The sequence below is a fragment of the Chelonus insularis genome, unplaced genomic scaffold, assembly GCF_013357705.1.
Source record: "Chelonus insularis isolate UGA/USDA-ARS -01 unplaced genomic scaffold, ASM1335770v1 scaffold_303_pilon, whole genome shotgun sequence".
In the NCBI taxonomy this organism is placed as follows: Eukaryota; Metazoa; Arthropoda; class Insecta; order Hymenoptera; family Braconidae; genus Chelonus; species Chelonus insularis.
Window position 1 is genome coordinate 405,613 of NW_023276792.1, and position 25,411 is coordinate 431,023.

A 25,411-nucleotide genomic window follows, 5' to 3' on the forward strand; every position below is an offset into this window, starting at 1 on the left:
ATATTTATAGCAACAAATGTACAATTTTTTTCAATCACACATTATTAATGATATAATTATTAATTGAATCCTAGTCAATAAGTAAGAGGATGACCAAGAGTTTTTATTTTAGTAACAAGAGTACGAGAAATTGCGTGACTTAGGAATAAGTTTTTTTCTAAAATAACTTCATAAAAAATGTTTGTTGAAAAAATAATTTTCTGCAATTATGATATTTATTTACTTTTAAACATTAATGATTCATAAAATTAGTATTGCAATAGTTTATTGTAAAAACATAAAAGTAAATAAAAACAAAACTATTTTTCTAATAACGCAATTTCCAACACCCTATTTATCATCATTGCAATATCACTCCAGTAACTTAATTCAATGATTCAACATTCCGGAGTTTGTATCACCAAGATAAACACTCCATCAAGTAAAAATCCCTCACCCTGTAACCCCAGAAGACCAATCAAACTCTGTGCCATATCTCCATGAATATCACATAAAGTTCATTTTTTCTTAGTAGTCGATTTCTCGCGTGCAACATTCAAACCTAAAATGAATCTATTTCTATATATACACAAAAATTGGACGTACAGTCTTGCACTTTTCGTATTCCGATAGTTCCAACAAGTTTTAGTATAGATTTGCGGTTTTTAGAGGCAGAGGATCAAGAAGATAGGGCGGTAACGTTGTAGAAAAAGGCCGGGGACTGCAAGATCCCCAGGCACCAGCTAGACTTCCACTTCCACTTGAAATACTTCCACCTCCGCTGCCACCACGTCCATTCGACGAACTACCATCGCTTTGGTTTTCTCCGCTGTGTTTTATGTTTAATAGATTGGGGTTTGTAAGTGGTTTAACTTCTGCAGAAGACAAGTGACTACTGGATGAACCTGGAGGAGTCGCAGGACTTCTTGGAGATCGCCCCTCAGCTTTTACACTATTCGACGCTGGACTAGAAGCTCCACTGTCTACTCCGACATTTGTGTTTTGACCACTGGACTTTTGTTGAGCTAATCTTTCTTGTTTTCTGAATTTCGCTCGACGATTTTGAAACCAGACCTAAAACAAATATTTTCAATAAAGAAATGAACTCTTCGGAATTTATAATCATTATTATTATTTTATGTATTAAACTGAATAGCTATCTGTGTTCAATTGATATCGATAAGAAATAAATTATTAGATGTGCGGTTTATTTAGTAAATAGAATTAATAAAGCAGATAATTGATCAGATTTGAGTGTTAGGAATAAGATATAATTGCTATTCAAAACGTAGCTTCTTAGTATAATAAAAAATAACATAATAAGAATTATTAATATTATTGTTAGATGTAAGATTTTTTGCCAGTTAACTGTAAGAAATACTAATGTAACTCAATCAATTTAATTTGATCATAAAAAAATTATCTTAAAAATTTCTTTATAAGCAAAGAATTAATGATGAAAAGTGTAAAAAAGAAGAATAAGAATTTTATCCTTTTTTTTGGTTTTTATTTTTTATCCTGCATGAGTTAATTACAAAAATACAAAGGTCTTATTTTCTTCACAATTATCTTTCGAATAGTACAAACTGGAAACATAATTAATCTCATTTTTCATAAATTTTTTAACTTTTTGGAAAAAAAAGAACAAAGCGAAGTCTTGATGACGTTGATGCACGGTAGGAAAAATGAACAATAAAGTAAAAATGCGTTCGCTTGGATGAACGAGAAACTGGACTCGTAATTGGTTCTAGTTGGCAAATGAAATATTTAACAAATAAAACAAACGAAACGACGGTGACCTGCATGTTAAAGTAGCGGATTTATTTGCTTTACCGTTAGTCCGACAGGCTCAGAGAGCGGAGAGTTTAGCGGGGTAGAGCAAAACTGTCAGACAAGGGGGTGAAAAGAGTGAAGGGAATTCCTCCTTCCGTTGAAGCTATGTGCTATGAGAATCATCGGGGGCGGACCGGAAGGGGCGGCTGCCGCCCCGGGCCTACCCGACACGCTGTCAGGACAATCTAGAGGGATGGGGTAAAGAACGGAATGGGGCAGAACACCATGACGAACGTGATTGCCCTTTCCGGACGGCAAACACGACTATTGGATTTTTATCAACCGTTGCTCGTGAATGCGACTTTCCCTCTTTCTCGCTCTCAGCATGGACGACTCGAATTAACCGCGACACCGCGTCCGATACTCCATCTTCATTTGATCAAGGACATCCCAGTTAGCAAAAAGATCCCATGAATTTTTAAATTCAAAATAAAAAGTGGGTTATTGTCTTACTAATTGAGAGTCATTTAATTAATATCTATTTTTGTATTTTTTTCGCATTCAATTTATTTAAAATATCAATAACAGATTGTTCATATTGTTATCAGCCATCCACTTCAATTTATTCAACAAAACAAGTACTTTTATTTACAGAAGAATATTAAAAAAAATTTGATAATGCTTTGATCTAATTAGAGTCTTTTAACTAAAGTAGACTTATTCAACTGAACATTTTTAAAACTCTTTTTAAATTTTTTACACGAATTAAGCTAATCTAGATAGCAAACAGCAGACTTAATCATTCGTGCTACTAATAATGATCTGCCCTATTTTGCAATGCATTCAGATCTTCAGGAAAACCTCAAAGATGACATGTGCCCCTATGTTTAGTCACACGATTGGCGTTAATGTTGAACAAACATACTGGGGTTAAATAAAATGTAACAAGACAGAGTTTAAGGGGGTACAAGTAAGGGTGACATGACAACAGTACAGAAGTACCAGTGAAGAAGAGAAAGGGGGGATGACAGATGTCCCCTTGGCAGTAGATAAATATTTAATCGAAGCTCCATAAGCTAAGCCACTGGTGCAAGCCCATGTAGAAACGCGAGAGATCGAACTCTTGTCTTCTTACTGAGCAAAACAAACGTCGTAACATCTGTGCTTTTACCAAACGTTTATTCTGTAGCTTCATGCTCGCAAAACTATTTTCTGTGAAGAATTCTTTTCTGTTATTTATTCAGGAAACTTTAGCTATCTATATCATATTTATTTGTGCTTTTCGTAGTTTTATTCGATTCCAGAATACAAATCAGCTGTAATGTTTTTTCTTTTGGGTTGGTGAATTTTTTTCTGATTTTATGAGCATCAACCCTTCTGCATCTAAATTATGATATGGCTATGAGCGTTATTGTGATTTAATATTTAAGCATTCTGTTTTTGAAAATAAATATAAGATATTTAATTCTTTAAAATAATTAAAGATAAAATTAAATACCAGGTTGTAGTGAGGTACCAATAAATTCATTATAGTCTCAATGCTAGAACTGGATTCACTTGATAATCAAATAAAACTAGTGATTTCCGATAGTTAAATTTATGACTTATATCTAATTTCCTACAAACATTTTGTAGTCCATTTAATTCATTTTAAATTTCATTTATCAGTTTCCACAATATATTGCTTCATAAAAGTTACAAGATTGACATCTATAGATAGAACTGATATATCTCTGCAAACAATCAACGAAATATTTAATTGAATGAAAAAATTTATTCATCAAAATAAAATTTAATAAAAGTTAATTAATCAAATATACTTTCATAATATTTCTAATTAAATTAAATTTTAGAAAATCAATTTTAATCAAATCAACTAGTATCATTTTGTTGTTTGGAACAAAATAACTGATTAATCATTAATGGTTCAAATTATTTAATGTGCTGAATCGATCATTAGTTCTTGAGAAAACTTTTCATTTTACTAAAAATTCCTGTTAAAAAGTCAAATTCATGTTTGAATTTGATTTAGAATTTTGTTCCAGGATTGTAATTAGCTTTAAACCTTTTGAAAAGTTTCTTTAATTCGACAGTAAACTTTACGATTGTTATTGGACATTCAAGTTACGATATCTAACATTTACGTTACTTTATCGATTTGACAAAGTAATTGGCTAATTAAAAGACACCCAAAGTCAGTAAGTAGCATGAGAGATCTGCAGGACCAGCACTGCAGTGTTCAGACAATTCAATTAAGTAGATAAATTCACGAAAGAGAAAAGATAATAGGGAGACGATTCTTTGTGAGTCCGTTTCTAGTAAAGAATCTTCCTTTATCACATTTACATTATAACATATATATCCATACAATCTATAGAGAATGTGCACTGGAAATGGTACACTGCTAGATGTGTACAGGTTCACACAAACATGTAAAAAGACGCACGAAGCAGAACGGTACTTTCTGAAGCAATAGAACTGGGCTGATGCTCGACAGGATGGTTTTTAATCACTGTAAGTGGATCTACATGGGACTTGCAATTACCCAAGGCACACTCGCGCGTACAGCTCTGCCCCTTGTGTATCAGTCACCCCGTTGCCAGCCAGGAATCGCCGCGAGAAGCCAAAAGGGAAAGAGAAAGATAAATGGAAGAGTCGAGAGGGTAACACTCTCCATTTTCCTACCATTTTCTTTTTTATTTTCATTGTTTTGTTTCTCTTCGTTTTTACTATTCCCTTATTTCTCCCATTTATTATCTTTCTTTTTTTTTTTTTGATTCCAAGAGTAGGAAAAATTATCGTTGAATTAAAATATTCTAGGGAAGTTTTATTTCTATTACTCTACTAGACTGTTTGAATGACTAGAGAGTATTATTAAGTAGGTACTTCAATTATCGATTCAGTTAGAATGGGATACATTGTTTACCGTAATCATTAATATTATTTAATCTGTTGTTATCATTTTTACTCATTTCTCAAATCCTCATTTTATAATTATATTTTTACAGAAAGCTATTGAAAATTTTACATTTATTTATCAAGAAAATTAAGAGCCTGAAATTAATATTAGTGAAAAATTTATTTATATTTATCAGTATTACGATCAGTAAATTTAAAGAAATTAAGTAAAATATTATTTTTAATTCATGTATCATAGTAGAATTATTACTTGTCAAAATGACACAACTTTCTTATGATTGAGTTTAGTAATTACTTGAAATAAATGTGTTTTTAAAAAATATCTCCATATATATATTCATCTTAGTTCTATTAAAAAACGTTGATCATTCATCACTACTGTTTATTTTATACTTCTCTTAAACTGGGCACCTTTCCATGCTCACCCAAGAAAAATAAAACCACTTGAACTAGACTTAAATGCAAAAGATTTAGATACTTTCTCGTTAATTGGATGTATACTTCTCATCTATTGTGTCTCCGACCTATCCAAATGTAATAAACGTACCAGCGGTCGATCCCTTGACCCCTCGAATTATATTACTATACACCCAGTGTAGTGATACTGAGATCTCATTGACGCGTGCCGGCGTCATGCTGTGTTGGTCTATGCTGCTAAAGTATTCATTCCTTATTTCTTTCTCTTTCTTGCCAATTGGATCCTAATCATGACTCATTCACTACCAAAATATGCAAGTTTGGTGGTGGATTTCTGTTCAATTTAGCCATCTACATACAACTGAACCTTCGGTCCTTCAGCCCAAATTACAATTCCATTAAGATCATATATTCTTATACCCTATACATAATTTAAAGCATCATTCATGCTTCTTGGTGACTGATAATACTTCAGAAAAATCAATGAGCCATTGAATCCATATCATCAATATTCAAAGTTAATTCAATACAATTTTCAATCATAACTTGAAAATAATATTCTATGAATCAATTGTCAAATCATTCTTTACTTGAAAGAAACTCAGGTAAAATGAACGAATAGGTTCGTCAATAAATTGGATTGATTATTTTGATAAATTATTAATAGCTACATTGTAAAATATAAACGAAGCATATTGAAGAATAGGAATAATTTTCAACGTTTCAATGATTTATTTCAAAATAATACCTTGGAAATTTATAACAGCATTGTTTCTCTGAAGACAAATCAGATAATAAAATTAACTCATATGAACTCAACAATAGATTATGTTTATAAAAATATTGACAAGAAATGAAGAATCACATCAAGAATAGAATTCAATTTATCAACAACCGTTCAACTGAATTTTTTTCCGCTGATGCATCTTGTATTAAATTGTTTCATTTTTATCACGTTCTACTAATATCAAAGTATAGGATTTTAATGAATTTATATCTTTCCCACGTTTCCAGATTATCGTATTTTTTATAGTTAATTTTAACTTGTTTTACCTTACGTACAGTAAATTAACAGGAAGAAGCACGACCGGAATCTTAACAAGTCGGTTAGTCCAATTTTAAGAGGTGTAGTCCTCTCACGACCACATCTACTAAAATATTTATAATCGAGCATTTAATACTCTTCGTTGCGGTTATGCTTAATGTCAGTTTCATTATAACAATTTATGTGTCGTAAAATTTACGTTGCATTACATATAATTTCACATTCTTTTTTATAAAGTCGTGTTAATTGTCAATTCACTTCAAGAAACATTCAAAATATTCAATAAAACTTGTGAAAAAATAGATCGTACAAAAATGATTTTAATTAGAAATATAAATGACACAGAATAATAAATATGATGTAAAATTTAATAATATTAAATACTACATTCAATCCTAAAAATAATAATCTCAATGAGAATCTTAATAGGCAGATTCTACACTTAATGATGTATACGTTAGCAAGGATCTAATTTTAAGACACTTCTGTCTGGTTGCTGGTTAATTGGATTACATGAACCGGGTGCTTGCACCTCACAGAGGGTATCATTTGTAAAGAGAAAGTATGATCAGCAAAGAGAGATCGAGAGAGAAAGAGAAAACATCACACAGTGAAATACGTAAAATCTTCTGTTGATCTATGATGAACGTTCCACCGACGGAACATTTTCTCTTCCTGTTTTATTCTCCTATCTATTCTGTGTATCTCCCAGTCGATCTGCGTGATATTTCTCTAATTGATTTATACGCAATCTAGTCTCGTTAATGGTTGATGCAGATCACTTCCATCAGTCTTGCACTTTCAAACTCTAATCGATTTTTTGTAGCAGCACATTTGCTGAATTATATATTGGAAATATGAAAAACACCAGACTTGAGTGTAATTGATGTTGAAATAATAATATTCAGCATTAAAAAATATTTGTATCTTGAGATTGTTTTCTCAATGCTGAAATATTAAAATCATAAAATAAATAGAAAGAATTTTTACTCAAGTATTAAATTTTTTAAAAAGAAAAATAACAAAAGGAGGTGATAAATCTTGAGTTGATGGTTCCATGATAATAAGGTGAGCAGGGTTTTCTCATCCTTAAATTGATTTTTTTCAATACTTTAATAAACCAGTCTTGAATTTTTCAAGAAATGATTCTAAAAGAGAATCGAGTAGCTCATATAAAATAAATATCCTAGGACCAACCCTTACTAGTCTAAGATCATCCGTCAAGAGCATTGGGCAATGTAATCCATCAGATCACGACTATACCTGTCCATGAGAACTTAGAGGACGGGTAATTTAATTGTAGGAGACGTCCACACAGAAACGTATCCTTAATTTTACAGCAAAGATGACTGAAAACTGTTTTCAATGAGTTCAGTATTCTCATAAAATCACAATAAAACATAAAATAATTGTCAAATTAAACAACATTGCCCACAGTCCCATATCCATTGATTCAATTCTTTCCATATTCAATTGTTTTTTCTTTGTTGATAATTATTTACTCATTTTTTCTCTAGATGCTGTTTCTATGTAATTATGTGTGTCGTACTTAAGTGTTTCTACTTGTAGTTATTAATAAATGAAAGTCATACTCCATTTTTAATACTGTCATTCATGAATTTTGTTGATATTTTATTATTTCTTCTCATCTTTTTATATTTTCAGTCATAGAAGTTAGAAAGGTGTGTTTGGAATTTAAAATATCAAACTGACAACTCAGTAATCTTACTAAGGTTCTATTGGAATATTTAGAGATATAAAACTGAAAAAAAATCAATAAATTTCAGCTCTGCTTCTTGTCTTTTTGAATTTTTTATTTCTTTGAGTCATTCTAGTTTTATTAATTTAGTATTTCAATGGTTTTTGAGTTAATCACCACTGTATTTTTTCAGCTTTAAATTGTAAATAATTGATACTTACTTGAACTCTAGCTTCCGTTAAATCAATCTTCATGGCTATTTCTTCTCTAGTGTAGATATCAGGATAATGTGTTTCTTGGAACGCGCGTTCGAGTTCTTTCAACTGGGCTGAAGTAAATGTCGTCCGTATCCGACGTTGTTTTCTTTTTTCCGCTAACCCGTCGTGACTGGAGTACGCTTTATATCCTAGACCACCTGGTGAATAATAGAAAGAAGCATCGAAAAATACATCAAATCAATATAATCGATAGTACAAATGAAACGATGTTTTGAAATTTTATATTTATTATCAGCTATAATCAGTTTAATGGAAATTTTAATAAATAATTTAAAACTAGAGCCGATATGATTGAATAATCAGTGAAACAGTTAAAATATATGTGATGATAAATAATCACATAAATGTTTTTATCTAATCTTGTAAAACATTTGTTATTATTAATTCATTGATCATGGAATTTCGTGATGAATGAATATTAATAAAGTACTTAGGATTGTTAACTAAATAAAATTGTTTATATCACCATATTCAGGCAAAGAATTAATTCTATTTTGGAGTAAAAAATTAAAAAAATAAGAAACTCAATTATTAACTAAAAGGCAAATATAAAGAAAGTAATTCTTTATAACTGTTTCTTTATTTTATTAGTTTTAAAACTAATTATGCAATAATATTATATAACATCCATAATAGGAATAATTCATCTTTTAATTTAAAAAAAAATTTGATTCATTGGTTTTAGAAAATTTTCACTTTATTTAGGAAGAGTTATTGTATTATTTCATTGAACTATTCTGCATTGAAATTCATGTATAATAAAAAATCAGTGAATATTTTTTTTTCTATCCAATCAATTCTTTTATCACAACATAAAACTTATTTAATATCAGACTTGAAGATTTTCTATAACATTTATCTTCTTGACAATATGTCTCAAGAGATGAATGAAGAATCAAATGACTACCAATGAAATAAGACATCTGAATAAGTTGAATATTGTGATTGATTAAAAAGTAGAAAATATTGAAAAAAAGTTATACGATTATTTTTAACTGATTAATCACAGAAGCAATAAGGAAGCGAGGACGTAACCATAGCAATGAGAGGGCAAGAGAGAACCATCCATTGATTTTCAGTGCCATCTTGTCGTCGTTCCTCCACCGAGTTGCCAAGCCGCTGACGGCTAGTTGGTGTCGTCTGACTACAGGTTGACTTTACTACTTAAACATACTTCTAGTGTCCGAAAGTCTAATGAGATAATAGTCTATTACCAATTAATTTTGACCTTGACTATTATGTTTTAATTTTATTAAATCATGCTTTATGAATTAATTTAATTTAATCACTAAAAAAGAATATTTAATTGAAATCTATTTCTACTAAAATAATTGAGATATTAATCGTCGATAAATGGAATTGATAGAAAATTTATATTCGTAATTAACATAATAGAATAGTTATGCATAGCAATTATAGACATAACAATGAATTTATTATGACATAATTAAATAGTAATTCAAAGTTTCTTAGATACTTTCTGTCTAGTATATTTAAAACAAATAAATGATTAATTCAAATCAATAAATATTTATTAAAACTACTTTTTAATATCATCAACATTAGTTATAGAGAGTCTTGTTCAATTTATAAATTGATTAAAGTTTCATGATACTTGGTGTATATGAAACAATGATTACTTGTTTTTACTAATGATTGTTTATAAATTTAGTGAATAAGTGTATTAAAGAACATTCTTTTTAAAGTAGAATTCTAGATCAGTAAACGATAATAATCGTCGGAAGCTTTATTACCAGGGTACAAGAGGAGTACTAATATGATTTGTCATAAAAAATCCATCAAATATTTTACATACAGTAAGTTAATGACATTTAATACTTTTTTATGTTGTATGTAAGAAATTGAGATCTTACGATACAAGTTCAACTTGTTAATTAAGAATTATAAGTAAAATAATAATATAAATTTTAATATAAAAAGTAATATTTTATGGTAAACTATAGTTAATATCAAGATTTTTATTTTAATTTTCTGCAATTTTAAATGTAGAAAAAATTTTATCCAGCTATTTAAAAAAACATTGCTGCTTTCACGTGACTTTTAATATTAAATTTTTAACGAGTATAAGTTAATAATAATATTTTTTTTGTCTTATTGCTTTTATATAAACTCATTCTTTAATAAAAAATCCAATAAAATCTCATGCATAATCACTGTCTAACTGAAAAAATATTCATCCAATAAAATTTTATTACGAAATTAACTCCATCACCATTGAATGCATTACTTTGATATCTTTAATATAAATTACTCTAGAATATTTATCGCAACAAACAAGTCAACTGATTTAAAAAATTAATTTCCAAGTACAGTCGAATTGTTTGGAAATGTTTTTCAAATAGAAAAATATTCCAAGAAAAACTTACTCTGAAGATTAATGGACTGATTGAAAATAGAAGCCGCATGTCGATGCACATCCTGGGTCCTAGCAGCCATCACAGAACAAGGGGTTGCATGGGCAGCATGATGCGCATGGGCATGAGGATGACTAGGATGGTGGGAACTGAGCGTGGGCCCATTACCAGTACTTCCTCCAGCAGAGTTTCCTGGATAACCTGCAGCTCTTGCAGCCGTATATCGGTAAGCTTGACTCATTTGTGAACACGATCCTAGATCTCCATATCCACATTGCATATCGCTTGCTGCTAGTGCACAGCTTGATGCTTCAAAGCCAGCGGCAGCCGCAGCAGCTGCTTGATTTAAATATGAGTAATCCATTGTACTGGGTCTTTTGAAGAATTGTTAATAACAGATGAATAAAAAAAAATCACTTTAATTGCTTTTATCACTTCTTCACTTCATAGTAAAATTATGAATTAAGTACCAGCTATTCATCACCATTAGACTGATGACTTTCATTGATGAATTTATTATTGCTATTTAATAATAACAATAATAATTAATGAATAATTAAACCATTGATTAATGATGAGTAAATAAATTATTTACTGATTCATGTAATTATTCAGCTAAATTTTATTTATATTTATTTAGTATCCTTCTGTTAAAAATAAAAAGGTAAAGAATGGAATGATATAAAAGTTAATAAGTATTTCAGTCATAAAGGGATACAAATGGTCATTTGCACATCTGATAAGGCCCCATAACACTATTTATTTTCTTGTAGCTCTTCTTTTAGCACGATAAAACTACTTGGTGATTTTCACTCACGTTATTGTGATTGTAGAAAGTTAAACAAGATTATAAGAAGTAAGAAACAACGATAATAAAATAATTAAATGAAATAAAAAAAGTTTTAAGACGGTGATGAGAAAAAAAAGTCAAATTATTGCTCTATTTTCTTTCTTACTTTGCTCTTAGCTTCCCCTCCTCCCGATCTATCTTTATTTCTCTAACACGGTATCTCTCTGAACCCGCGGGGTGCTTACGATATAATCGTATCAAGGCGATATCAAATTATTGCGATTATCCCGACGATAGAAAAGTTTTTCGTGCCGCTTAAGAGCACCCGAGACAACCGACTGGTGGCTCTCCTCAAAATCAAATGATAAGCTTAATTCAATAACGAACGAAGGGTGCGCGCAGAAGGCGTGGCTTTCGCGCACATCGAGATGGCCCCCGGTGGTAGTATTTGCCAACGCTTATTGGTGGATGAAAAGCCACCCTATAGCTTTTATCCTCTCCCTTGAACTCCCTCACCACCCAATGTGATCAAATCAACGCCCATCGTCAAGGGTGCTTGTTTCCACCACGCAGGTTACCCTCTTGTCTCCTCTAGACACCCAGAACCCCCGTATACTTCATTGAGGGGTGGGCGTCGTGCTAAAACGAACGCTATCGCCCGTGATGATGCCTAATGTTTCGGGGTTCGCGATTTTACGAGCCGCGAAGCATACATCTCTTTCTCTCTCTCACTTCTTCTCCTACTCTTTCATTCTTCCTCTTCATTCTGTGTTCACACGACATATCACAACTTCTCGCGCGAAATATTCGCCACCAGGAATACGCGATCGAATTGACATTTTGTGGCTTGTTGATTTAGTATTCTCTCATATGAGTGAACTAGAATCTCATTTTTATTCTATGTGGAATTACATTTTCTCTATCATTTATGCTAACGTTCATGTTTAGTTTTCTGTTTACTTTTTATCAATAGGAAAGCAATTTATATCGACGAAACAATCGTATAAATAAATAAAAAATATTTTCCAAGTGAGAATAAAAATAAATCCATTAACTGAATTATTAATGATTCTATAACTTCAAAGAAAAATAAAATAATCAAAAAATCTTGAAAAATCAATCAATTTTCAATAAATAATATTTAAGTAATTATTTAAGAAGATCAAATTAATCTAATCATTTAATGTCAAATTGAATAGCACCCCTGGAAACAACAATGCGAAAATTAATTTCGATGATAGAGTACACGAATATTGATAAAAAGCTGAGAGAAATATTATGTGACACTTGTTTCGCACTTATTCTCACGAGTGCAAACTACTGGAAACACCACCGTGAACCCTCTTTTTGTTTCATATCTCAAGGGATTGAGATCAGAATGTGTGGCACACGATGGCATGGTGTAAGCATAGTTCACAGGGATAAATTTCTACCCCCTTGACTCTTCTTACCACTTTCACCCTCTCCAACTATCGTACCTATAGATGATTTTTCCTACTTTCTCAATATGATATACACATAGATGCACGCATGTGCACGCAGTAACCCCACACGTTCCACCACTACATATGTCCTTGATTTGTCCGGAGAATAATATTCTCCTGTAAAGTTGATTAAATATTGGTTGGTGCAATCCCCGCGGGACCCTCGACAATTCGCAGGAATACAATTTAATATCTCAACACAGGGATGAGCGCCCGATCACGTTATACACCTACCCCTGTTCCTCGTGCTCCTTGTCGACGTTCTCTTTTCTCCCTACTGCTTTGTGATATCGGTGACTTATTGTTGCCAAGTGTGTAACGAGCAGTAAAAAGAGATAGAAAGTCGAGAGAGGATGTCTACTAGATTTTTTAGTTGCTATTGATCACGTGCGCGCAATATAATTGTTACCACATCCAACACTTTATGAAGAATTATTGTAATTAAACATGAGATTTATTGCTGAAAAAATATCATTATTCAATTTTGCTAAATTTGGATAGATTAATTACAAAAATTTTATGAATTATGTCACTTGTTTTGATAAAAATGACAATTGTTAAAATTATACGTCATTAAAATAAAACAAATTATTTAATCTTCATTTTCATTATTCATAATCACAAAAATAAATATGAATAAACCTTGTTTCTCTCGAATAATGATTCTTATCTGGATAAATGAAGATCAATTATACTATTTTAAATTATTATTGATGAAAACTACGAATATCGAAACGTACTTCAAATAAGTTACATTAATTAGGACATTGACATGAGCAATCAATATAATTCTGTCTTATTTGATGAAATTATCGAATTAAAGAGATATCTTAAATAATATTAAACAATTAGAACTGTTTTAGATCTCAAGCTGTATTTGTGTCGAAAAGTTCCGAAGTAGAAAATAATAAAAAGATACTTAATCAATACTTTAAGATAAAATGAAATTAGAATAAACATAGTAAATAAAATAGGAATCAGAAAAAAAATAAAAATATAAAATTAAATTAAAATATTCTATAAATAATTATTTCTCTATTCGATATATTTCTCTATTTATGTCAATTTACTATTTATATCTGTATCAAGAGAAACTTAACAATTTAAGTTCCATAATTTAGGTATGATTGTAAATTTAAATATAATAGATTGTATGAAAATAATTTTAACTTGAATTAATTGATAAAGAATATGGATGAATGGTATTAAACATCAATATGATTATATTATTTACGTAAGCGTAAAGTAAATTTTGTAAAATATTAACAACTGTCTACTGAAAAATTTAATATTAATTTAGACCAATATGTTATTTTTTAATTGAAAGTTGATAAGTAATAAAATAGTTAAATGGAAGTATATTTAGGAAAAGATAAATAATTACAATAAGACTTATCTGGATGTTAAAAGAATTTATTTAATAAACTAATCTTGGCTTGCATCAACATTTTCCGTTTGAAGACCCTTGAAAGTTCCAACAGGTATATAAGTAACGAGTGTATACAATTTGTTAGCAGAATCTTCATCGTCGTTTCTTCTCCTGCTTAGACGAACGCGAATGCGGAAAGGTACGTTTCTAAAACATAATTATTTTCTTATAAAATACAATCATTATTATTAAAGAAAAAGATCTCTACAATATGAATAATAATTAACATTATCTTATATTGTTAAAAAATAAAAAATCAATAATAAAAAACTTAGTACTTATGTTTACATACCTAATACCTTTAGACCAAAGCTGTTTGTTAAGACGAGTATCAATTCGTACATCAGGAGTTCCCATTTGTTTTTCAGCGAATTTTCTGATTTCCTTGATAGCTCGTGGAGCACGTTTTTTAAATCCAACACCATGGAGACGTTTATGAAGGTTGACAGTGTATTCACGTGTCACTACCTCATTGATAGCACTTTTTCCTTTTTTTTCGGTTGTTTTTGCCATTTTGGACCTAAAAATGACATAACATTTGTTTTACATTTTATACATAAGCATAACTTAGTGTATTCATTTAAAGAGTAAACATAGCAATAATTGTCATTAAAACATGAGGAAATAATAACAATCTATCGAATTGTAAAGGTTAGTCTTGTTTAAGAAATTATTTATAAGAAAACTATTCAACTATCAATGAAGAATATATCATATCATAAATAACTATTTGAAATTAAGTTTTTAACGAACAATTACTCTGTAACATTTTAGATCAATTTTAATAAATGTATTAATTTTTGGATATTTTCAGAGTGTAAACAAAATGTCATACATGATAGGTTAGGTATACATGTTACCATTATTATTAAAAAATACCACAAAATATAATAATTAGCAAATTTATATATTATTGAAAAGTAACTTCCTCAAATAAATGTATTATTTAGTGACAATAATTACTACGATGTTTGGAGATTTCAATGAAATTTATTACAGCCATTACCTTGCCGACGAACGGACACTTTAGAGAACGCGACACCGGCCGAGTTTTCATGAGTGTCGATTGAAAGCTTAAGCCACGTTTTCAGAAAAACCAACTATTCCGTGCGTGATAAGTTAACAGAAGTTATTTATCTTAAAAAATATTGATTATTTAGATTAAATGAATATATTGCGTACAACGTATAATTGTGTTAATTTTTTAAGTAATCCTTAAACAAAATAAATATTCTAATTATAAGTTTTTTATAAATTTTAGCGCCACTTTTTATGAAAATGCTTCTAATATTTCGTAGCTTGATGAATTTGTGAACATATCGAACGTAATCAACGAGAGAGAAAAGCAACGGATTCAGCTAACCTGTAATGTTGATGCAATTGTTTTTGAATGAATAAATTTCATACTAAATAAAGGAAATGGCAGTTGAAAAAATTTGGAAGTCGGAATTATGGAAATCATGGGATAAGCAAGGAAAAAATGATTTGTAAGTGGTAGAGCAAGTTACGAGAGTGACGCGATAATTTGATATACTTGAATTCATTCATCCGTTTTCTGTGAAATTTGATGGTTGCAACTTTAGTATCTTCGTTTATCACTCTTCCGAAGAGTTAATTTTTGTCCATTAACACATGTTTGCAGCCTCAAGATATTCAAGAACAAATTTAAGGAAGGAGAGACCAAAGGTAATCATTAAATTCGCATTTATGCTCAATTCTTTCATACCGCCCATTTCATCATCATTCTTTTTTCTTTGTCTTCATTGTTAGCGTGTTTATAGGTCCAAAATTTTCAGATACCGAAACTATTTTGCATCTGATCATGTTACAAGCAATCTAACTTGGACGATTTCATTCATTATTTTATCTTCTTTCGATTATTATCTAACTTTATGAACGAGTTTTTTGATATTGTGAATAAAATTATGAAACAATATTTCAGAATGGCAACGAGGTTTATACGAATTGATTTCAAACGGAGCATCAGGGGTTCTGAAGAAAGACAATGTTGTAGCTACTTTAGGAGAGCTCGTGGTATGAAAGTTTATTTATTTATTTTAAGTTTGACATACAAGAAATACAATTATATATTAATATTAAGTTTAAATAAAAAAATTTATTGCATAACTTCTTATTTGATTGGTCAATTAGTTAAATAAAAGTATGATATTTATATATTAAAAAGATAATGTTTCCAAAGACAATCAAATAAATGCTTTAACTATATTTTAATATCACTCATTCATTTATTATTTATAGACCATCGATCCCACCGTTCCATCAGCCATCGTCGACTTATTCACCTTGATCGATGCAGAGGTCCAGAACGACAGCAGAAACAACTTTTGTTACATCGTAAAAGAAAGCGAAAAGGTAAATTATTTGTCTATTACCTAAATACTGTTTCTTTAACTTATTATTTACTTATAACAATTAATTTTGTTCTAATTTAATATTTTAGTTTCTAACTGATAAGATTTTAAAGGAACGTTTAGAAATAGATACGCTTCAAGATGTAGGAACCTTGAAGAATCGTAACTTTTATACTAAATTCATCAAAGTAAAAACCAAACTTTAGTACGTATACTTTTTCATCTTAGATAGCATCAACATACCTCCACTTTTTTTTCATATTTTAATTTTATTCATTACTATTTTAATAATAATTTTTCAGTTATAAACAGCGTAAATTTAATCTATTTCGTGAAGAAAGTGAAGGGTATTCCAAACTTATTGTTGAATTAAATCAGGAAAGACCCAGTGACGAAGTTTCTTCCACCTTGGAAATAGTCAAATCATTGATAGGTACGATCCATAATTAATAAACAAAAATCGACAAAAAATAACACATAATTTTTTTTCTTCAGGCTATTTTAATTTAGATCCAAACAGAGTTCTCGACATTTTATTAGAAACATTCGAAAATAGACCACAAGATGATGGTTTATTCATACCTTTAATAAGATCTTATATGAGTGATCATCAAGTTTTATGTGAAGTACTAGGATTTAAATATTGTTCCACTGCAGATGGAACACCATTTTCTTTACAAAAAGTAACAGCATTAATGCTCCAACATGGAGTAATAGATCTAGATGATATTTTACCTTGGTTAGTGCCAGCAGACAAGATTATTATTAATGATCATGAACAAATTAAAGCTCAAGCCAGAGAATATTACCAGAAGATGCGAATTGTATCAACGAAAGACAAAGAAGAGACACCCGAAGAGAAAGAGGCTCCACTGGATAAATATAGTAATAACCAAAAGTTTGGATTGTGTGAAGCATTGTTAGATATTGGAGCATGGGATGTAGCTCGAAAATTATTCAATCGACTACCAGACTATTGTCTGACTGATCAGAAACCTATAGCTTTAGCCTTATGTAAATTGATCCAATCCCTAATTGAACCGGTCTATCGAAAACATTGTATAGTATCACCAAAATTACCAGGTCGTAAAGTAGCTCCTTTGAAGTCTCCTTTAGCACCAGAACCTATGCAAAACCTCGCGGAAATACACGATAAACTTTTACCTATGCTCATTATTCTCGGTCCGAATCTTCATCATGACCCCATTCTTATGTATAAAATTATGAGATTATGTCATGCTGCTATTAAACAGCATCCATTCGATTCAAATCAACCGTTAGATAAAAATAATACCATTCATTATGATATTTTGACTATTCTCGATGTGGCTCTTTTACCTTCATTATCTTTTATGGATTGCAACTGTTGTGTCGCGGAGGAAATGTGGAATATATTAAAACACTATCCCTATCAAAATCGTTACTGCCTTTATGCAAGGTGGAAAAATGATACACTTAGCCAACATGCAGCTCTTATGCGTAAAAGAGGTGATGCTGAAAAGAAAATCAAATCAATTATGAAAAGAGTTAGTAAAGAAACTATTAAACCCGTTGGAAGGTCGATTGGTAAATTAACTCACTCATCACCAGGAGTACTTTTTGATTATGTTCTTTTACAAATTCAACTTTATGATAACCTTATTGGTAAGTTTTTATATTTTTTTGTCATAAATATTTAAGGTGTACTTTATTTTTTATCACAAATATTTCAAAGTCAATAATTATATTTTTAGCACCTGTAGTGGATTCTTTAAAGTATTTAACAAACATTTCTTACGATGTACTTGGATATTGTTTAGTAGAAGCACTAGCAGGTGCTGATCGTGCTAGGTTAAAGCATGATGGTAATAGCATATCATTATGGCTTCAATCTCTAGCTTCATTTTGTGGAGCAATTTATAAGAAATATAACATTGAATTAACTGGCCTATTACAATATGTAGCAAATCAACTAAAAGCACAAAAAAGGTAGGTTGGCCTTTAAAGTGCTTAAAAACTATTAAAACTATTCTGGAATGATGAAAAAGGAATGAGGTGTTCAAATTCATTTCTATTCATCGATTGGTGAAATAAAAAATATGTGTACCTATATGTATTAGCCCTCAAGTATTTTTGGATTCTTTATCACTTATCACCGCGCACAGTTTTGATATTTTTGAGTGGATTATATAAATGGATGCACAAGAATACCTTCATGGAGAACCCAAAGGCATACGTTTGGTCAAGGTCTTGGAAACCATAAGAGGAATATATTTATTCTGCCTTCAAATAGCAATTAAATAACACTTAAGGAGTTAATATACACAAATGCTTTATGCAAACTTTTCAATATCTATTATCACATCTTCCTCACAATAATTATGTTTATCAATTGTATCAACATCATTTATCAACTAACAATTGATGGGATTCATAAAGGGCTAGTATCCAGAAATAGTTAAGAACATTTCAATGGTTTGATATTCTTTGTTTTCTCTTTATTTTCATGTTCATTACAGTAGAATCTTAATTTGTAGATGCAACTGTTTTATTTCAGACGCGTTTATTGGTAACAATGGAGAAGAGTTTAAAGATCACTGAGGCTTGGCATGATACTTGGTAAAGCGATGAAACCGTGATGTAATGAACAAAAAAAAAGAAAAAAATGTATAAAATGCTGGCATAGATTATCGGAGTTTTCTTACAATGATTAGAAACTTTTTGATTTATTAAAAATATCTACATTTCGAATAATAGCCAAATATGTTTTTTTCTCTTAGATTCCAAGCTTTCTTGACCCTTCGATCCGCCATGGTGTATCCATTTTATGATGATATTCTAAAATTCTAATCAAATTATTCACATTAATTAATTTATTGAAATTATACATATTATTCAAATGATATCGATTTTTTTACAGCTTGGATTTATTAATTCTCAAAGAAATTGTTCAAAAAATGGCAGGTGTCGAAGCCGCTGAAGAAATGACATCAGATCAGCTAGATGCTATGGCTGGTGGTGATCTTTTGAAGAATGAGGTATTTATGATTATTTTATTTTTTATTAATAACTTAATTATTCATAACAAATCTTTTTGAATAGGCTGGTTACTTTAGTCAAGTTCGTAACACAAAAAAATCATCACAACGATTAAAAGAAGCTCTTTCTGAAAATGACTTGGCAGTTGCTTTATGTTTATTAATGGCACAGCAAAAGCATTGTGTAGTTTATCGAGAAACAGATCAATCACACTTAAAACTTGTAGGTCAGTAATTTTATTAATTTTATTTTCAACAAATTTATTTTTATAAATAGCATTTTATGCAAGATTTAATGTTTTATCAATTCAGAAAAATGTTGATAATTAAAATAATTATTGTAGGTAAACTGTATGATCAGTGCCATGATACATTAGTACAATTTGGAACATTTTTGGGATCTACAATGACTGTAGATGAATACGTTGAACGACTTCCTAGTATCCATGGGATGCTTCAGGATTACCACATACACACAGATGTAGCATTCTTTTTAGCACGACCGATGTTTGCTCATGCTATTAATGTAAAAAAATTACTTCAAAAACCTAATATTGATATAGTTTTTTATTGTAATAATTCTGATATATTTTTTCTAGATAAAATATGATTCATTACGAAAAGCTGATCCAAATTACAAAAAAATGTCATCAGCAATGAAACAAGCAAAATGGGCAGAAGCTGCCCAAACTGTTATGGCACCTGTTGCTCAATCAGTTCGACCTCTTCATCCTCTTAAAGTTTGGGAAGATATTTCACCGCAGTTTCTTGTTACTTTTTGGTCACTTTCTATGTACGATCTCTTTGTTCCAACTGAAAGCTATCAGCGGGAAATAAACAAAATCAAGCAACAAGCTGCTCAAGCTGCTGACTCTAAAGATATCGTAAATATATAAACTTAAATATTTATTTTTTTTTTAGACATGAATCAAATTATAACAGACAATTTTTTTTACAAAAATAAATAGAATGCTAGTAAAGGGAAAAAAGAGCAAGATCGATACACTACATTGATAGAAAAACTACAAGATGAAAAGCGGAAACAGGAAGAACATGTAGAGAAAGTGTTTGCTTATTTAAGGTATAACTACTTATATTCATTTTTGACAATAAACTTTTTAGTATTAGAAAGTTTTATTTAATGTGGTTGAAAATTAATGTTATAGACAAGAAAAAGATTCATGGTTTTTATCCAGAAGTGCTAAATCAGCGAAAAATGAAACAATTACTCAATTCTTACAATTGTGTTTATTTCCACGATGTACTTTCACAACTGTTGATGCAATGTATTGTGCTAAATTTGTGCACACAATTCATTCTTTGAAGACTGCTAATTTCTCTACTCTTCTTTGTTACGATAGAGTAAGTAAATCACCATAGATTTATAGATAATGCATGTATTGAATATGAAATAATAATCGCTGATATGATTTTATCAGCTTTTTTGTGACATCACTTACTCAGTAACATCATGTACTGAAAATGAAGCTAATCGTTACGGAAGATTCCTCTGTGCGATGTTAGAAACTGTTATGAGATGGCATTCAGAGAAAGCTATATTTGATAAGGTAAAGTTATTTCCAATAAATTTCATGTTTAATATGAAAGATTCATAAAATTAGTTATTCATCGTTTTGATGATAATTACAGGAATGTAGTAATTATCCTGGATTTGTTACTAAATTTCGAGTAAGCAATCAATTTTCGGAAGCTAATGATATGGTTGGATTTGAAAATTATCGTCATGTTTGCCATAAATGGCATTATAAAATAACGAAGGTAAATTTATTTAATAAATTTGTGGTTTAAATGTTGTTTGATTGTTTTGTATTACAATATTAATAGCCATTGTGTTATTTAGGCTATTGTCGTGTGTTTGGATTCAAAAGATTACGTACAAATCAGAAATTCTTTAATTATCTTGATAAAAATCTTACCTCATTTTCCTGTACTTGCAAAACTTTCGCAAATATTGGAGCGAAAAGTTGAAAAAGTACGTGAAGAAGAACGTGGACAACGGCAAGATCTTCATGTTCTAGCTACTTCCTACAGTGGTCAATTAAAAGCAAAGACACCTCATATGATTCGTGAATCCGATTTTCACAATGTCAATGAAAAGGTTCAAATCTAAAGATAAAATAACCATTTTTATTCATACTGTTACTGTTATTGTTTTAATCAAATTTAAATATTTATAGCCAGGAAAAACTCAAGAAACTAGCAATGAAACTACTGAAAAAACTAGCAACGGAATTCCTACTAAAGATGTTAGCAATGGTGAAACTCGTGTGGAAAAAGAAAATAAAGAACAGCGAGAAAAGCGAGCACCCTCCAGTCAAACTTACCAGTTAGTACATAAGTTTACATTATGAGTACTCTTATATTATAGTTATGGTAAAATATTTAAATCAATGATAACATATATTTTAGTGACACATCTGAGAAAATTCGTAAAAAAGAAGACTCAAAAGACACTCAAGAGATTAAAGAAAAACATATTAAGAAGGACGAATCTAAGGATGATGAGCTTTTAGACAAAAGAGAACGCAAATACTATAAAGAAGAACATTATTATAGTGGCGGCGTGGATAATTTGGACAGAGATCTCTCGAGTGTATCGAACAGTAGTGCCAGCTCTGGCCCAGTTCAGGATGGTCCTGACAGAGGTAAACAGACATGCATAGAAAAACTTAGATTTACTAAGAATGGATTTATCGAATATTTGCTTACATCATTTTACTTTAGAACCGAAAAGACGAAAATTAGAGAACATTTCTAAAGAAAGCCGACGAGCAGATGGAAGTAGTGAAAAAAAGGAACGCTCTAGTAAATCAAAAGTACGAGATGAACAGAAAGAGCTACGTAAAGAAAGAAAACTTGGTCGAAAAAGAGTAAGTTATATAAATGATTTTTGTAATTATATCAATATTTTCATGTATATTCAATTTTTCATACATTATTTGTTGCAGGATCGTGTGGACGAGTCTTTAATCATTGCTGAACAAAAACGGAGAAAAGATGACGACAGGGGTTGGTGATTTATGTTTCTCTATGTAGCTTCAATTTAATAGATCCTATAAATACACATTTCCAAGTTCAATAGATTCTAAACGTTTATAATAAAAAATCTAACTTTTCTGTACTATTTTGCACTCTTATTTTGTGAATGATCCTTAAAATAACCTTTTATTTAAATCATTTGATTTTGTTTTCAAATATTACATCTAAATATCATTTTTAGCAACTTATTTTGATTTAACTTAATTTGTATTATTTTTCAGTACTTTAAAAAAATTTTTTTAATTCTAGCCAAAAATACTCATCAGAATGGTGATTTACCAGAACATCGAGAAAAACATCATTATGCTAAAGTACGTAAAGATATTTTATTAATAATATTTTATTTGCTAATAAAATTCATACTGAATTTTTTTTCAGGAAAAATCTCCTTATGGCAAAGAACGTGTTCATGAACGTGAAGGACGCGAAGGCAGAGATAAACAATATCCTTCTCATAGACACAAGCATAAATAAAAATATGTAGCATTTTACATTTTTTTTCGACACAAGACATCTGTGTTTAAAACAGATTGTAAATATTTCAAATGTATTTTTTCATAAAATCCAATCTACACATAATCCTTAACTAACGATTACTAGGCGAAGTTCAGATCCCAAACGAAGATGATGTAAAGTAAATGGAGAAAATTGAATTTACATTTTATATAATACACGAATAAATGTATATGTAATTAAGATCATTTCTGAAATAATAAATATTTCATTATATTATCTCTTAGCTACAAGAAAAATAATACTTTTTTTTATTTGCATCATTCAACATACTACTAGAATTATTTTAAAAATGCCCGCTTCTTTTCTAACTGAAGCTCATGCTGCCCTCTAAATATAAAAATAAGTCCGGAAAACACGAGCTCCATTTCCTTTCTTTTCTAAAATTTTACGTTACGTTGAGCGAGTTCACGTTTCGTGTCGTTTTGACTTAAAAGTAAGTATTTACAATTAATCATTTATTAATAACTATTAGTGAAATAACGTTCTTTTAGTTTAAAGCATTTCATTAAAGAAATTTTTATTATATATACTTTTTAATTCATAAAGATGTTTTTGGATAAAAACATGTCTAACCTATGCTACCGTAAAATGCCTAATCTTACATTAAAAAATGTGTTATTTATGATAAAAATAGTTTGAATATTAATATTAATTATTAAATAATTTCAATTATGATGATTATCTTTTTCACCATCTTTCGACTGAAAATTAATGATGGTTTTTAAATTCTGCTGATAATTACATGTTAATTATTATTTATATTAACACAATATTGATTGATTATATTAACAAAAAATTTTTTGTCTAGAATGCGTTACGTGGCCGCTTATCTCTTAGCTGTCCTTGGTGGCAAAGATGCTCCAAGTCAAACTGACATTGAAAAGATCTTGTCTTCAGTTGGTATTGAAGCAGATGCTGAAAAACTCAAGAAAGTACTTTCTGAGTTAAAAGGAAAATCCATTGATGATTTAATCGCTCAAGGTATTATTTTACCATGTATATATTAATTATAACAATATTACTTTAATATAAATTACATGAATGTATAATGTTTGATTTTATGGCAGGTCGTGAAAAATTATCTGCAATGCCCGTTGGCGGTGGTGCTGCAGCTGCAGCTGCTGCTCCTGGTGCCGCTGCAAGTGGAGCACCAGCAGCCGAAGAAAAGAAAGGTAAATTTCGCCAAATATCAACAACTGCACTTTCAGAATATTTTTTTAAGTTAAAATAATTCAAATGATGTTTTCTATATACCATCTTTCGCCTGAAAAACAATGTTGTTAATTTTACGATTTCTGAAGAATTATTTTCATAATTATTAATTTATTATCAATGAAAGTATTTCCAATTTGTAATGAATAATTTTATTTTTTTTATAGAAGACAAGAAACCGGCTAAAGAAGAATCTGAATCTGATGATGATGACATGGGCTTCGGTCTCTTTGACTAAAAAGAATTGGCCATCAGTACAAAAGAAACAATTTTAAAAATGTAATTTACATTGATGTATGGTTGTTTTATTTATTACTGATGAATAAACAATTTTTTACCATTTATTTGTTTTTTTTTTTGACAATATTTAAAAACAACAAAACCCAGTATTACTGTATTGAAATAAAATTATCATTATTTGTTTAAGTTTCTGAGTTTCCAAGAGCATAGATAAGTTTTTTTAACAATATACATTCCTTATAACCATCATGAAACTGAAAATGATTTATTTATTTTTAAGATCTCGTTTTAGAAAGTTAATATAATTATTTTACAAAAATTATTCTAATAATATTTCTCACTTTCTTTCAAACGACTTTTATAAAACAAGTTTGGTGTTAAATTTTCAACAAACTTATTAAATATATAAGAATAAAAAATTAAAATTATTCATCGTGCCACGACTTCATGTGCATTAGATGACTCATTAAATAAAAAAACTAAGTAAAAAATGCTTTCATGTTATTTATATTGAAATCGTCGCAGTCACTTTAAAAAAAGACAATGATCTTTGCCAAGTTAATTATATTGCATTATATTATTTATATTGAATAAAAAAAAATAAGCTTAGCTTGAGTCTTGCCAGACTTGTTCTGAAGTTCACGCAACGTGAACGGAGCCACAACACCAGACATCGTACGCGCCGTCGCGGCTTCATTCACCAGGATTGCAAAGTGGGGTAGATAATCGGTTAAAAGGAAGAAAAGAGAGGCTTGAGGTATTCTCTATCCTTCTTGTCAGACATTAGACACAACAACTTGTATCAT

At 30.0% G+C, this 25,411-nt stretch overlaps 4 protein-coding genes across 5 annotated transcripts; 2 read left to right on the top strand and 2 right to left on the bottom strand.

The window, feature by feature from the left end:
• Positions 1–193: 193 nt before the first annotated feature.
• LOC118073459 (paired mesoderm homeobox protein 2A-like) lies at positions 194–10,963 on the bottom strand. The gene is made up of 3 exons (XM_035093966.1): positions 10,498–10,963; positions 8,054–8,247; positions 194–1,053 (listed from the first exon to the last, which is right to left on the bottom strand). The coding sequence occupies exons 1-3, from the start codon at positions 10,847–10,849 to the stop codon at positions 625–627; spliced, it is 975 nt and encodes a 324-aa protein (XP_034949857.1). The 5' UTR covers positions 10,850–10,963; the 3' UTR covers positions 194–624.
• A 3,188-nt stretch (positions 10,964–14,151) lies between these two features.
• Positions 14,152–15,326, bottom strand: RpL31 (ribosomal protein L31). The gene is made up of 3 exons (XM_035093953.1): positions 15,195–15,326; positions 14,481–14,708; positions 14,152–14,335 (listed from the first exon to the last, which is right to left on the bottom strand). Exons 2-3 carry the CDS (start codon positions 14,699–14,701, stop codon positions 14,185–14,187), a joined length of 372 nt encoding a protein of 123 aa, XP_034949844.1. The 5' UTR covers positions 14,702–14,708; positions 15,195–15,326; the 3' UTR covers positions 14,152–14,184.
• On the top strand, positions 15,289–23,383 carry tho2 (THO complex subunit 2-like protein). Of its 2 annotated transcripts, XM_035093951.1 has the most exons (25): positions 15,289–15,396; positions 15,487–15,675; positions 15,831–15,874; positions 16,131–16,222; positions 16,448–16,561; positions 16,650–16,765; positions 16,863–16,993; positions 17,056–18,204; positions 18,294–18,528; positions 19,460–19,577; positions 19,642–19,804; positions 19,922–20,103; positions 20,177–20,461; positions 20,546–20,658; positions 20,744–20,939; positions 21,017–21,145; positions 21,228–21,356; positions 21,439–21,696; positions 21,776–21,924; positions 22,008–22,243; positions 22,323–22,468; positions 22,547–22,607; positions 22,887–22,948; positions 23,016–23,080; positions 23,235–23,383. In XM_035093951.1, the coding sequence occupies exons 2-25, from the start codon at positions 15,608–15,610 to the stop codon at positions 23,263–23,265; spliced, it is 4,272 nt and encodes a 1,423-aa protein (XP_034949842.1). In that variant the 5' UTR covers positions 15,289–15,396; positions 15,487–15,607; the 3' UTR covers positions 23,266–23,383. The 2 variants fall into 2 exon arrangements, with proteins under 2 accessions (XP_034949842.1, XP_034949841.1); XM_035093950.1 differs by having other exon boundaries at positions 15,345–15,675.
• Positions 23,384–23,489: 106 nt separating this feature from the next.
• On the top strand, positions 23,490–24,709 carry RpLP2 (ribosomal protein LP2). The gene is made up of 4 exons (XM_035094119.1): positions 23,490–23,586; positions 23,962–24,134; positions 24,221–24,325; positions 24,533–24,709. Exons 2-4 carry the CDS (start codon positions 23,963–23,965, stop codon positions 24,601–24,603), a joined length of 348 nt encoding a protein of 115 aa, XP_034950010.1. The 5' UTR covers positions 23,490–23,586; position 23,962; the 3' UTR covers positions 24,604–24,709.
• The last annotated feature ends 702 nt before the right edge of the window (positions 24,710–25,411 follow it).

Coding starts and splice junctions, on each gene's coding strand:
- RpL31 (XM_035093953.1), bottom strand. CDS start 14,701: ATGGCAAAAACAACCGAAAAAAAAGGAAAAAGTGCTATCAATGAGGTA. Junction 14,336..14,480: donor CTTTGGTCTAAAGGTATTAG/GTATGTAAACAT, acceptor ATTATGTTTTAG/AAACGTACCTTTCCGCATTC.
- LOC118073459 (XM_035093966.1), bottom strand. CDS start 10,849: ATGGATTACTCATATTTAAATCAAGCAGCTGCTGCGGCTGCCGCTGGC. Junction 8,248..10,497: donor TCAGTCCATTAATCTTCAGA/GTAAGTTTTTCT, acceptor ATTATTCACCAG/GTGGTCTAGGATATAAAGCG. Junction 1,054..8,053: donor TAACGGAAGCTAGAGTTCAA/GTAAGTATCAAT, acceptor TATTTGTTTTAG/GTCTGGTTTCAAAATCGTCG.
- tho2 (XM_035093951.1), top strand. CDS start 15,608: ATGGCAGTTGAAAAAATTTGGAAGTCGGAATTATGGAAATCATGGGAT. Junction 20,462..20,545: donor CTGCTGACTCTAAAGATATC/GTAAATATATAA, acceptor AAAAATAAATAG/AATGCTAGTAAAGGGAAAAA. Junction 22,469..22,546: donor GAAAACTTGGTCGAAAAAGA/GTAAGTTATATA, acceptor TATTTGTTGCAG/GATCGTGTGGACGAGTCTTT.
- RpLP2 (XM_035094119.1), top strand. CDS start 23,963: ATGCGTTACGTGGCCGCTTATCTCTTAGCTGTCCTTGGTGGCAAAGAT. Junction 24,135..24,220: donor TGATGATTTAATCGCTCAAG/GTATTATTTTAC, acceptor ATTTTATGGCAG/GTCGTGAAAAATTATCTGCA. Junction 24,326..24,532: donor AGCAGCCGAAGAAAAGAAAG/GTAAATTTCGCC, acceptor TTTTTTTTATAG/AAGACAAGAAACCGGCTAAA.